The sequence below is a fragment of the Dendrobates tinctorius genome, unplaced genomic scaffold (assembly GCF_039654945.1).
Source record: "Dendrobates tinctorius isolate UK_male_01 unplaced genomic scaffold, ASM3965494v1 ptg000099l, whole genome shotgun sequence".
In the NCBI taxonomy this organism is placed as follows: Eukaryota; Metazoa; Chordata; class Amphibia; order Anura; family Dendrobatidae; genus Dendrobates; species Dendrobates tinctorius.
In genome coordinates this window covers 2,112,556-2,125,008 of record NW_027361767.1, presented here as the reverse complement: position 1 = coordinate 2,125,008, position 12,453 = coordinate 2,112,556, and the positions used below count along the sequence as shown (strand labels likewise).

Here is a 12,453-nt window from a genome sequence, read left to right as displayed (position 1 = left end):
TCGTCTCACAGGCAATTAGATGTGTGGACAGCGTGGAGGAGGGGAGAACAAGATGTCCACCTAAATCCTCTTTACTAGCACACAAGGTCTGTCTGACCTAGTGTCTCTTCACCGTCAGTCATAATCTGACACTGCTAATCAGCATAAATGTTACCAACAACAAGGCCATCGCTGGCTGAGCCGGAAACTCCTGCCCCACAGTGACAGCACATGTGCGCAGTTAAAAGGGAGAGGAGCAGATGGTCCCGTGACAGCCCTCGCGTCCCGTGCTGCCCCCTGCTGGTCCCGTGACAGCCCTCGCGTCCCGTGCTGCCCCCTGCTGGTCCCGTGACAGCCCTCGCGTCCCGTGCTGCCCCCTGCTGGTCCCGTGACAGCCCTCGCGTCCCGTGCTGCCCCCTGCTGGTCCCGTGACAGTCCTCGCGTCCCGTGCTGCCCCCTGCTGGTCCCGTGACAGTCCTCGCGTCCCGTGCTGCTCCCTGCTGGTCCCGTGACAGTCCTCGCGTCCCGTGCTGCCCCCGTGACAGTCCTCGCGTCCCGTGCTGCCCCCTGCTGGTCCTGTGACAGTCCTCATGTCCAGTGCTGCCCCCTGCTGACTTTGTAGCCATATGACTAGTGACATGGCCGCCACAAATACGAAGGGAGGGTGTCACCAAGGAAAAATATTCACACTGCCTTGTAAACAGAGGCTTCTACTAAATCAGCAAATAAGAGGAGGACGAGGGGAAATCTGGCAACTGATAAAGATCTACAGAATAAAGTATACACTGAAGCCAAGTACACGGTTCAAGTAGGAGGCAGAAGGTCCCTCATCCTCCACCTGGTCTATTACGCCTACCTGTACGGAGGATCATCAGCGCAATCTATCCATACCCTTCACACTTACCAAGCCTTGCACAACACACCAGCACCCTCCTCTCACTGCCGCCACACCAACCACCTCCTCTCCACCTGCTTCCTCATGACCACCACACCAGCACCATGCTCTCTCGTCACCTGCTTGCTTATGTCCAGCAGCCCTCTCCACACCTGCTTGCTCATGTACACCAAACTAGCACCCTGCCTCTTGCCACCTGCTCGCTCATGCCCATCACATCAGCATCCTCCTCCAACTTCTTACCCATGCCCACCACATCAACACCCTCTCCTTTCTCCACCTGCTCGCTCATACGCTCAAGGTCACTACACCAGCACCCCACAATTGCTCGCTCCTACCCAATACACCAGCAGCCTTCCTCTCGCCACCTGCTCGCTCATGACAACACCAGCACCCTTACTTGCGCCACCTGCTTGCCCATGCGCACCACACCGGCACCCCACTCTAGCCACAGCCACCACACTAGCACCCTACTCTCCCCACCTGCTCGCTCATGCCCACCACACCAACAACCTCCATTCTCCACCTGCTCACTCATATCCTCATGGGAGTGGTGCTGGTACAGTGACCAACACCTGCTCACTCAGGCCCAAAACACCAGCACCGTTCACCTGCTCACTCATGCCCATTAGACCACTTCCTTTCTCTCTCCACCTGGACACGCTTTTCTTTTGCTCCAATCTCATGCCCATCACATCTTCGTTTTACTTGCCAGCATGCACTCTCCCCACACCCTAACCATGCCCATGCCCTTCCACCATACTTACTAAACCTGCACCCAGGTCTTACCACATGCTCCCTACATCATTGCCTCCTTCCTCCACTCACCATAGCACTGGAGCAGCTTTGTTTTCTAGAATAGACTGCGCCGTGCTCCAGCTGAAGCGAACAAACTGAGGATATCCAAACACGGGGTCCAGGTGTTTCGCCAGCCACTCCTTAGTCTTTGGATCTGGGAGAAGAGAACACATTCTAGAAGCGTAAAGTTAAAGATGCGAATTACCTCCTTGTAGAGAAAACACTGAGGTTACAATAATGCAGAGATTTGCTGCCACAAAGCCATTACCTTAAAGGGGTGTTTCCATCTGAGATAGGCTACGATATAAATATCAGGATAGGGTCCGTAGAGATGGGACACGTATCTGTCCCGAGAGCAGGAAAAAGGAGAGATCGAGAATGCAACGCTTTCTCCGTCCACTTCTATGGGAGTTCCAAAAATAAAGCAATTGAGGAGTCCCAGGGTCTCAAATCTTTGTGACCATCTCTAGGAGCCTGTAAGTCTGCCATAAATGTCTGAGATGGGAATACCCCTTTAATGATGAGTGTCATGTTCCTGTACGATACCAGCCGCATCCCATGTATAATAGCAATGAACAAGACAAGGATCTATAGCAGGTGATCGTCACATTACCAAATGTGCTTTTCTCAACACCAACAAGAGGGAGGACCCCGACAACACAAATGTAACACTGCGGGGTCAGTGCCTCTGATAACAGATAAGAATGTGCTGACGAATCATGTAACCGTCCAGAAAGATAAAACAAAAAAGAAACAATAATATAGGAACAGCGCTGAGCTGGCACTGCTCACCGAGGTTCACCCTCCGTCCCTGTGCTAATGATGCCAGGGTGGGACTACAGTTAGACGCACAAGATTCCCGGTGTCACCATTAAGTGGGCGTCTGCTCAGCATAGCCCAAATCCCACAACATGGAAGCTCGGACCTGACTATTGCTATGTAGTGGGGTCCTTCATCCCCAGTAGCGATACGGCGATTTTTCAGCTATTTGTCCTCTTCTTCCAAGAACTATTACTTCTTTTTTAGTTGAACCAGATGTAAATGGATTGATTTTTCCAGGAACGAGTTGTAGTCTTGAATGACACCATTCACTTTACTACAAAACGTACTGAAAAATGAGAAAAATTCCAAGTGTGGTGAAAAAACAAGTAATACCACCAATCTTTTTTTTTTTTAAAAAAAAGGTGTTCATTGTGCAGTACAAATGACTCAGAAACACCATTCTCTCGGTCAGTATGGTTACGACGACACTACACTTAAATTATTTTAGTGGGTAAAAATTGAGAATTTTGCCACGTGTGGAGTTAGAGACCGCTTCATGCGTGAACCCCGACGTGAATAAACAATTATGTCTTTATACGCCAAGGAGTTTATGGCTGTTTTACTTTCCTATTACACATATTTAGACAAGAATTTAGCAAGTGGCTGCCTATTTGCCTATTTTCTGGGGCAGTAGCAATGATGACCTGTACGCAGGGTAGGTGATGTGTATGAGATTGGTGGGGGTCCGATACCCGGCCTCCCTACTGCCCAGCTATTATCAGCATTGGCCGGATGTCAGCCATTACGCTGACCGAATCACAGGTAGCATGAATCACACACATTGATGCTTTATACCCGCAATGCTGCAGAGTTTGAGAGCAGGTGACTAGTCCAAGAGGCAGGACCACCCCAAGCGGCTTCTCTGCCCACTCCCCTGTAGGGTGGAGAGAAACAGTCAGGGACAGGTCACAGCACCCTCAATGCTTCATGATGGCCATGATTTGGGCCGATGTACCTGCTGACTCGCTGCTTTTAATCACATCAAGGGGTTTGATTATTGGTAAAAAAAATGGCTACAAGGAGCATTCATGACAGCACAAAGCCTATTTTACCCTCTATCGTGCCCCCCAGGTCTCGTGGTGTGTGGGGGGGGGGGGGAACCAGCAGCCTCCCCATAGGATAAAACTACTGAAGGCTTCCATCCAGCGCTGGTGACTCTTCTAGTGAGTTACCCAGGATAAGCTCCTTACTCCATGTTCCCTATGCAGAGATAAACTCTCTGGCCTTGAACAGTAAAGAAGATTTATCACTCCAGGTAACTGACCGTTGGGGTATCCAGAGCCGTAATCAACATCAATTTCACCCAAATCCTCCAGGAACTTCCAGCCCTTCACCACTCTGTCTCTGGCAACCTGGAAAATAGGGAACATGAAAGGAAACTTAAGTTTATCTCTAATTATTCTCCTGTTAGTAGCAGAGAGGGGCACAGGTCACGGAGGAGACCCCATACTGTATAAGGGTACAGGCATGCAATACAATATCAACTGGCAGATCACAGCACGGCCACCGATCATCAGGCTGTAAAAGGGATTGCCTGCATGAAACAACCCCTTTAAAGTGAACACCAGAATGTTTTGGAAGCATGGCCAGAAAAATTATGGATTTAGGCTGGGACGTAGATCGGCAATTTTAATCCGGTGTGTGCTGCTCTACGTCTATGATCGAGGCAGCAGTCAGCCAGCCGCCCCGGGGATGGCATTACCTTATTATGTAGGCTACTGACTAATCCCATATGAGCAAGATAACAGAGGCAATGTCTCCCCCTATGGGGCAGTACAAGAAGTGCAGATTACTGAGATCTAATGGCTAAATTTACCAGATTTCTTTAGTGAACACCACCTTAACTGCAAGGCAACTGAACACACGTTATTGATCAACCCCAGAAATTGAGACGAAAAAACCCTGACCACAGCCTCAAGTAATTCTCCCATCACAGGAACAGACAATCATCTACTTACATTTATGATGAAGGCTCCCCCCATGACGTGACAGTGTTGCTTACCTTCGCACAGATACTCGCTGCACTGACCACAGGAAACAAAGAATCAGCTTTTGGTTTCACAGTCACTTCCACTCCAGGGAATAGTTTTTTCAGCTTTTCTTGGTATTTATCAGCAGGACCCACAGTATCCACAAATACCTGTAGGAGGCAGCACACCGGCTTCATAAGTCAGAACCACAAAGTAGGAGAGAGGAATACGACTACTAGAATACTGCCCCCCTATGTACAAGAATATAACTACTATAATACTGCCCCTGTGTACAAGAATGTAACTACTATAATACTGCCCCTATATACAAGAATATAACTATTATAATACTGCCCCCTATGTACAAGAATATAACTATTATAATACTGCCCCCTATGTACAAGAATATAACTACTATAATACTGCCCCCTATGTACAAGAATATAACTACTATAATACTGCCCCCTATGTACAAGAATATAACTACTATAATACTGCCCCCTATGTACAAGAATATAACTACTATAATACTGCTCCTATGTACAAGAATATAACTACTATAATACTGCTCCTATGTACAAGAATATAACTACTATAACACTGCCACTATGTACAAGAATATAACTACTATAATACTGCCACCTATATACAAGAATATAACTACTATAATACTGCCACCTATATACAAGAATATAACTACTATAATACTGCCCCTATGTACAAGAATATAACTGCTATAATACTGCCCCTATGTACAAGAATATAACTACTATAATACTGCCCCCCATGTACAAGAATATAACTACTATAATACTGCCCCCTATGTACAAGAATATAACTACTATAATACTGCCCCCTATGTACAAGAATATAACTACTATAATACTGCCCCCTATGTACAAGAATATAACTACTATAATACTGCCCCCTATGTACAAGAATATAACTACTATAATACTGCCCCCTATGTACAAGAATATAACTACTATAATACTGCCCCCTATGTACAAGAATATAACTACTATAATACTGCCCCCTATGTACAAGAATATAACTACTATAATACTGCTCCCTATGTACAAGAATATAACTACTATAATACTGCTCCTATGTACAAGAATATAACTACTATAATACTGCTCCCTATGTACAAGAATATAACTACTATAATACTGCCCCTATGTACAAGAATATAACTACTATAATACTGCTCCCTATGTACAAGAATATAACTACTATAATACTGCTCCCTATGTACAAGAATATAACTACTATAATACTGCCCCTATGTACAAGAATATAACTACTATAATACTGCTCCCTATGTACAAGAATATAACTACTATAATACTGCCCCTATGTACAAGAATATAACTACTATAATACTGCCCCTATGTACAAGAATATAACTACTATAATACTGCTCCCTATGTACAAGAATATAACTACTATAATACTGCTCCCTATGTACAAGAATATAACTACTATAATACTGCCCCTATGTACAAGAATATAACTACTATAATACTGCTCCCTATGTACAAGAATATAACTACTATAATACTGCTCCCTATGTACAAGAATATAACTACTATAATACTGCCCCTATGTACAAGAATATAACTACTATAATACTGCTCCCTATGTACAAGAATATAACTACTATAATACAGCTACTCTGTTCAAGAACATAACTCTCCGGCAGCCCAGAGAACTCCTGCCGAGATTTATAGCTTTTATCCGGATCTCTGCTGTGAAACGCTTATCTAAAGCCCCCGTTACACACTGCGATATCGCTAGCAATATCGCTGTAAAGTCACCGATTTTGTTACGTTATAGCGATATTGCTAGCGATATCGCTGCATGTGATACTTACCTCCGACCGGCTCCCCCGCTGGTTATCGCTGATCGAGCGAGAAGCTCCTGGCCCATCCCTCGTCGGCCACTTTCTGCTGGGCTTCCGGTGGCGCCTAAGAGCGACGAGCGTGGAGTCGGGCGGGAGGACGCAGGATCGCCTCGTCTGACAGGTAAGTAGCAACCCCCGTCCCCAGCGATGTCGCTGGTGAGATCTGCCTGTTTGGCAGCTCACTAGCGACCACTTAGCGATGCACCAGCGATCCTGACCGCTTCATATCGCTGGTCGGGATCGCTGGTGCATCGCTAGGTGTAACGGTACCCTAAGGATCAATCATCTGAGTGTGCTGGCAGGCAGAAGGGTCCTGGGGCCATGGTAAGCACTCAGAATCAAGATGGCGCCGATGCCAAGGCAGGGGCTGTACAAGCTAATGCAGCCCTTGCAAAGAGGCTTGAAGTGGCTGGTAAATTGGACAATTTGCTCGCTTGGAGAATGAGGCTGCTAATATGCTGCCAGCTTGCTAAGTAACCCTGATAATGATGAACTTTCAGAGGAGGAAGAGGAACAACTGCTCCCAGCAGAGCCTGCAGCATCTCACAAGCACGGGGACAACTATGCAGCAAGCTGAGGAGAATGGAGAATCACCACAACCCACCATTAATCCCTTCATGACCAAGCCTATTTTGACCTTAATGACCTGGCCATTTTTTTTGCAATTCTGACCAGTGTCCCGTTATGAGGTAATAACTCAGGAACGCTTCAGATCCCAGCGATTGAGTTTTTTCGTGACATATTGGGCTTCATATTAGTGGTAAATTTAGGTCGATAATTTTTGCGGAAAAAAACGGAAATTTGGCGAAAACTTTGAAAATTTCGCAATTTTCAAATTTTGAATTTTTATTCTGTTAAACCAGAGAGTTATGTGACACAAACTAGTTAATAAATAACATTTCCCACATGTCTACTTTACATCAGCACAATTTTGGAAACATTTTTTTCGTTGGGAAGTTAAGGGTTAAAAGTTGACCAGTGATTTCTCATTTTTACAACAAAACCTTTTTTTTTTTTTTTTTTTTTAGAGACCACATCACATTTGAAGTCACTTTGAGGGGTCTATGTGGCAGAATATACCCAAAAGTGACACTAGTCTAAAAACTGCACCCATCAAGCTACTCAAAACTACATTCAAGAAGATTATTAACTCTTCAGGTGTTTCACAGGAACTAAAGCAACGTGGAAGGAAAAAATGAACATTTTAGTTTTTCCAACAAAAATTTTCTTTTATCATCAATTCTTTCATTTTCACACAGGCAACAGGATAAAATGGATACTAAAATTTGTGGGGCAATTTCTCCTGAGTACACCGATACCTCATATGTGGTCATAAACCACTGTTTGGGCACATGGCAGGGCCCAGAAGGGAAGGAGCACCATTTGACTTTTTGAATGGAAAATTAGCTCCAATCGTTAGCGGACACCATGTCGCGTATGGAGAGCCCCTGTGTGCCTAAACATTGGAGCTCCCCCATAAGTGACCCCATTTTGGAAATTAGATGCCCAAAGGAACTTATCTAGATGTGTGGTGAGCACTTTGAACCCCCAAGTGCTTCACAGAAGTTTATAAAGCAGAGCAGTGAAAAAAACCACCATGGTTACTTACCGGTAGCCAGTTTTTCCGGAACCCATGACAGCACACCAGAGAGAGGGACCCGCCCCGCCAGGACAGGAACCTACTGAGATATAAGGGGCTGCACTCCTCCCCCGCTTCAGTTGGGTTACAGAGCATTGAGAGGACTTCCCGGTTAGTACGTTAATCCAACACCACATCACACAAAAGCACCCTACTAACTGTGCACACCCATACGGTGAAAAAGGGGAGGGGGGGGGGGGGGGAGGAGAATATACGGGTGCTGTCATGGGTTCCGGAAAAACCGGCTACCGGTAAGTAACCATGGTGGTTTTCTGTTCACTCATGACAGCACACCTGAGATTTTTGGAGACTTCGAAACACCTTAGGGAGGGACCACCGCTTGCAGCACCCTTCTACAAAAGGTTAAGTCAGCAGAGGAAGATAGATTTAATCTATAATGCTTAAAGATGGTTGAAGGTGAGGCCCAGGTAGCGGCCTTACAGATTTGATCAATCGATACCTCTGTCTTTTCAGCCCAGGAGGTCGCCACGGCTCTGGTGGAATGAGCCTTAGTGCAGTCAGGAATCAGAACACCACTAGCTGAGTAGGCTACACTAATGGCTTCCCTAATCCATCTAGCAATAGTCCCTTTTGAAACCCCATAGCCTTTCCTGGCACCCTGAAAAGCTACGAATAGGGACTGGGACCTCCTCCACTGGCTTGTGACACATGTATTCTAGCAGGGCTCTCTTGACGTCCAAACTATGGAATTTTTCCTCCCCTGAATTTTTTGGATTGTCGCAAAAGGATGGGATGATAATCTCCTGACCCCGATGGAAATTTTTTTTTTTTTTTTTTTTATCATAAAGGTTTTTATTGAGTTCTCAGAAAAAATACAAACTTCTCATACAAAAACATCAAGAACAGGAGCAATGAGTAGCAAGAGGTGGAATAACCTCGAGCCATTATTAGAATATCAATCTGGGACATTAAATACCCCTTCCAACAACAACTTGAACATAGAAGCGGGGAGAGGGGGGAGGGGGAAGGGGAAGCAGCTCTACATGCATGGCATTCTTAGGCACAATCAATTTATTTATGGTATAGGTGTCTGTATCTGGGGGAGGGCCGTTGCATAAAGGGAAGTGGCCCACGGATGCCATTGTTTAAGTCTCACCGTTCTCTTCTCTAGATTGGGGGTCAAGTTGGTTTCGTATAGCCAGTGTAGGTTGGTCCTCTCAATTAGTTCTGTTTTTGTAGGGGGGCTCACCGACCTCCACTTGTATGCCACACAGTACCTGCCGGCTATGAGAATGTGAGAAATGATATTTTTTAAAAGATCCGGGATCCCATCTAGGCCAATGTGTAGCACCGCTAAGGTTGGGTTTGGGGAAAGACGGAGACTAGTAACCTCATGGATTAGATTGAACACCTCCTGCCAGAAGTTAGATAACTTAGGGCAAAACCACCACATATGACACAAGTTGCCCCTGTGGTTGCATCCCCTCCAGCACAAAGGTGACATATGTGGGGAAAAAGAAGCCAGTTTAGTAGGGGAGTTGTACCACCGCAGATGAACCTTTTTTAATTGCTCTATGTGATTGAGACATGAAGAGAATTTGTGGATACATTTTGAGGCCGCGAACCATTCTTGCGACGGAAGCTGAGAGGCTAGATCTTTTTCCCATTTGAGCATATACGGCAATTGTTTGTCCGGTTCCGGGGAGTTTAGCAGGTTATGGATGTATGAAAGGCCTTTGATTTTGCTATTTTGAAAGAATTTTTTAATTGCAGCGTGGTCGGCTGTTGTGGGAACCGGTAGGTGAGGAGCGGACTGAAGGAAGTGACGTATTTGAAAAAACTGGAATAAACTGTGCCGGGGGAGGTTAAATTTAACACACATTTCTGAGTACGGGAGTAGGACGCCTTCTCTATAGAGATCTGCTAGGGTAATTGGACCTCCACGTGTCCAGGCGGCAAGATTCAAATTCGGAATGAAGGCTTCCAGCGATCTAAGGGGAAGGCTGGGACCTAGAGCCTGTGACACTGGCTTGCTCCATAAGGACCAAGCTTTCTTTAGAGCTGCTGTGGTGGGTAGAAGATCGCCGGGGGGCGAAGGGGTTAGGAGCAGGGAGTCTATGAATTGTTTAGGGGAGTGGGCCTGTGCCCAGGTGTACTCAATCTGTAACCATCTCCAGTCTGAATCATTCTTCCACCAATCTCGAGCCGGTTCCAGGATAGCAGCTCTGTGATATGTTAGAATATTAGGAATACCCATTCCTCCACCACTGAACGGGGCATGCATACATCTCAGGGCTATTCTAGGTTTTTTTCCCAGCCCATATAAATTTACTCATTAGCGAATGAATTTTGGTGAGATACCGTTGCGGAATTGTTAGGGGCAGGCACCGAAGTAAGTAGATAATTTTTGGGAGACAGATCATTTTAAAAGTCTGCATTCTCGCCACCCAAGAGAGCGGGAGAAGAGAAAGGCGAGTAAGTTCTTTATCCAATGAGGTGTGCAGGGTCAGCAGATTTTTCCGGATCACGGAGTGTAGCGGGGCCAGTATAATACCCAGGTAGGGGATTCCCTCGTCTTCCCATTTGAAAGGGTAAAGATGAGAAAGAGTGGCTCTGGTAGAGGCTGGCAAGAAGAGCGGAAAAATTAAGGACTTGGTAATATTAAGCTTGTAATACGAGACTTGAGCGAAGGAGGACAGGATCTCCATTACGTGTTGTAGGGACACCTCTACATTAGTGCAAGATAAAATCACGTCATCTGCATATAGACTGACCACATGATTTATACTCCCCACTCGAATCCCCGAGATCCGAGGGCATTCACGGATAGTCTGCGCCAGAGGCTCTATAGCAAGGGCATAGATGATAGGGGAGAGCGGACACCCCTGGCGTGTCCCATTGGTTAATTCAAAACTCCGAGATATAAATCCGGATGCCAGAACTTTGGCGTTAGGGTTAGAGTACAGCGCCATTATGGCATTAAGTATGGGGCCTTTGAAACCAAACTTGGCCAGAACAGATTTCAGATATCCCCAGTGCACCCTGTCGAACGCCTTCTCCGCGTCCAGGGACAGGAATACACTGGGGATTTTCCTCCCCTCAGCCACCGCAATCAGATCCAGCATACATCTCGTCCCATCTTTCGCCTGCCTCCCCACCACAAACCCCACTTGATCCGGGGAAATCAGTGATGGAAGAACTTTATGTATTCTAGCTGAGATTATTTTGGCGTACAATTTTAAGTCGCAGTTTAGGAGGGATATTGGCCTGAAGTTTCCCGGTGAAATAGGGGGTTTTCCTGGTTTTGGCAGGGTAGTTATAATGGCCTCTAGATTATTTGGTGAAATATCTGCTGTGGCTCGCCAAGAGGAGAAAAGTCTCAGGAGGAAAGGAGACAGGGTTTCAGTGAATTGCCTATAATAGGAGTTAGTGAGGCCGTCTGGGCCTGGAGCTGAATTTCTTTTGGCTGTGGTCACCGCCTGGCGAACCTCTTCCAGAGAAAAAGGGGAATTTAGTTGCTCCAGCTGTACTGCAGATAACCGAGGAAGATTAATATTGTTTAAGAAGGAATTAATTGCCATTTGGGTAGGCTTTGGGGCAGTGGGGTCATTTTTAAGGTTGTAGAGAGACTGGTAAAAGTCAGCGAATGCGTTGGCTATTTCCGTTGGGTTGCGTATTGTGGCATTAGAACCCGTCACGAGGTATTCAATTTTATTTTGCATTTCTCGTTTTTTAACCCTCCTGGCTAGTAAGGCACCCGCCCTGTCACCCATCACATAGTACCGCTGTTTGAGGGATCTTAAGTTTTTCTCATAGTCTGCCATCAACACCTGGCGGAGCTGTGTTCTTAGTTTCCCGAGTTTGTCAGATGTCGACAAGTTTGGGGCAGATTTATTGTGGGCTTCCAAAAGTACTATGTGGGACAGTAGAGCTTTGTAAGTTGCCTGACGCCTCCTTTTCTCCCTAGTGGCAATTTTGATGAATGACCCCCTAATATAGGCCTTGTGTGCAGACCAAAGCGTTTCCTCTGTCACCTCCTTGTTATCATTAAAGTTAAAAAACTCTGCGAGGTCGGCCTGCAACTCCTCAGAGATTTGTCTACAGGCTAGGAGGGAGTCATTCATGCGCCACCGGGTAAAAACAGTTGCGCGGTTTTGCTCCTGAACTGTCAGGTATATGGGGGCGTGGTCCGACCAAGCTATAAGTCCAATTTTTGAATCTGAGCAATCCATAATAAGTGAGCTATCAACCAGAAAGTAGTCCAATCTGCTGTAAGAGGTGAACCGAGGCGAGAAGAATGTGTAGTCCCTCTCATTTGCATGTTGGTATCTCCATATATCATGGAGATGCCTTTCTGAAATTATTGTGCTCATCTCCTTCCTCTTTACAGCAGTATTGGAGCAATCCAGAGTGCTGGACATTACCATGTTAAAATCCCCGCAGATTATTTGCTTACCCTCTTTAACGGATGAAAGCTTGGAAA

The 12,453-nt window shown here is 45.9% G+C and overlaps 1 protein-coding gene across 3 annotated transcripts in view; it reads right to left on the bottom strand.

Annotated features, from left to right (window-relative positions):
* RNASEH2A (ribonuclease H2 subunit A) overlaps nt 1-12,453 on the bottom strand; it is a 34,238-nt gene that overhangs the window by 685 nt on the left and 21,100 nt on the right. The window contains exons 5-7 of one of the 3 annotated variants that reach the window (XM_073587420.1): nt 4,497-4,634; nt 3,759-3,846; nt 1,703-1,826 (exon numbers count right to left, since the gene is read on the bottom strand). In XM_073587420.1, the coding sequence (XP_073443521.1) occupies nt 1,703-1,826; nt 3,759-3,846; nt 4,497-4,634 (350 nt within the window). Of the gene's footprint in view, nt 1-1,702; nt 1,847-3,758; nt 3,847-4,496; nt 4,635-12,453 lie in introns of all 3 variants that reach the window. The other 2 variants (XM_073587422.1, XM_073587421.1) reach the window with 2 other exon arrangements.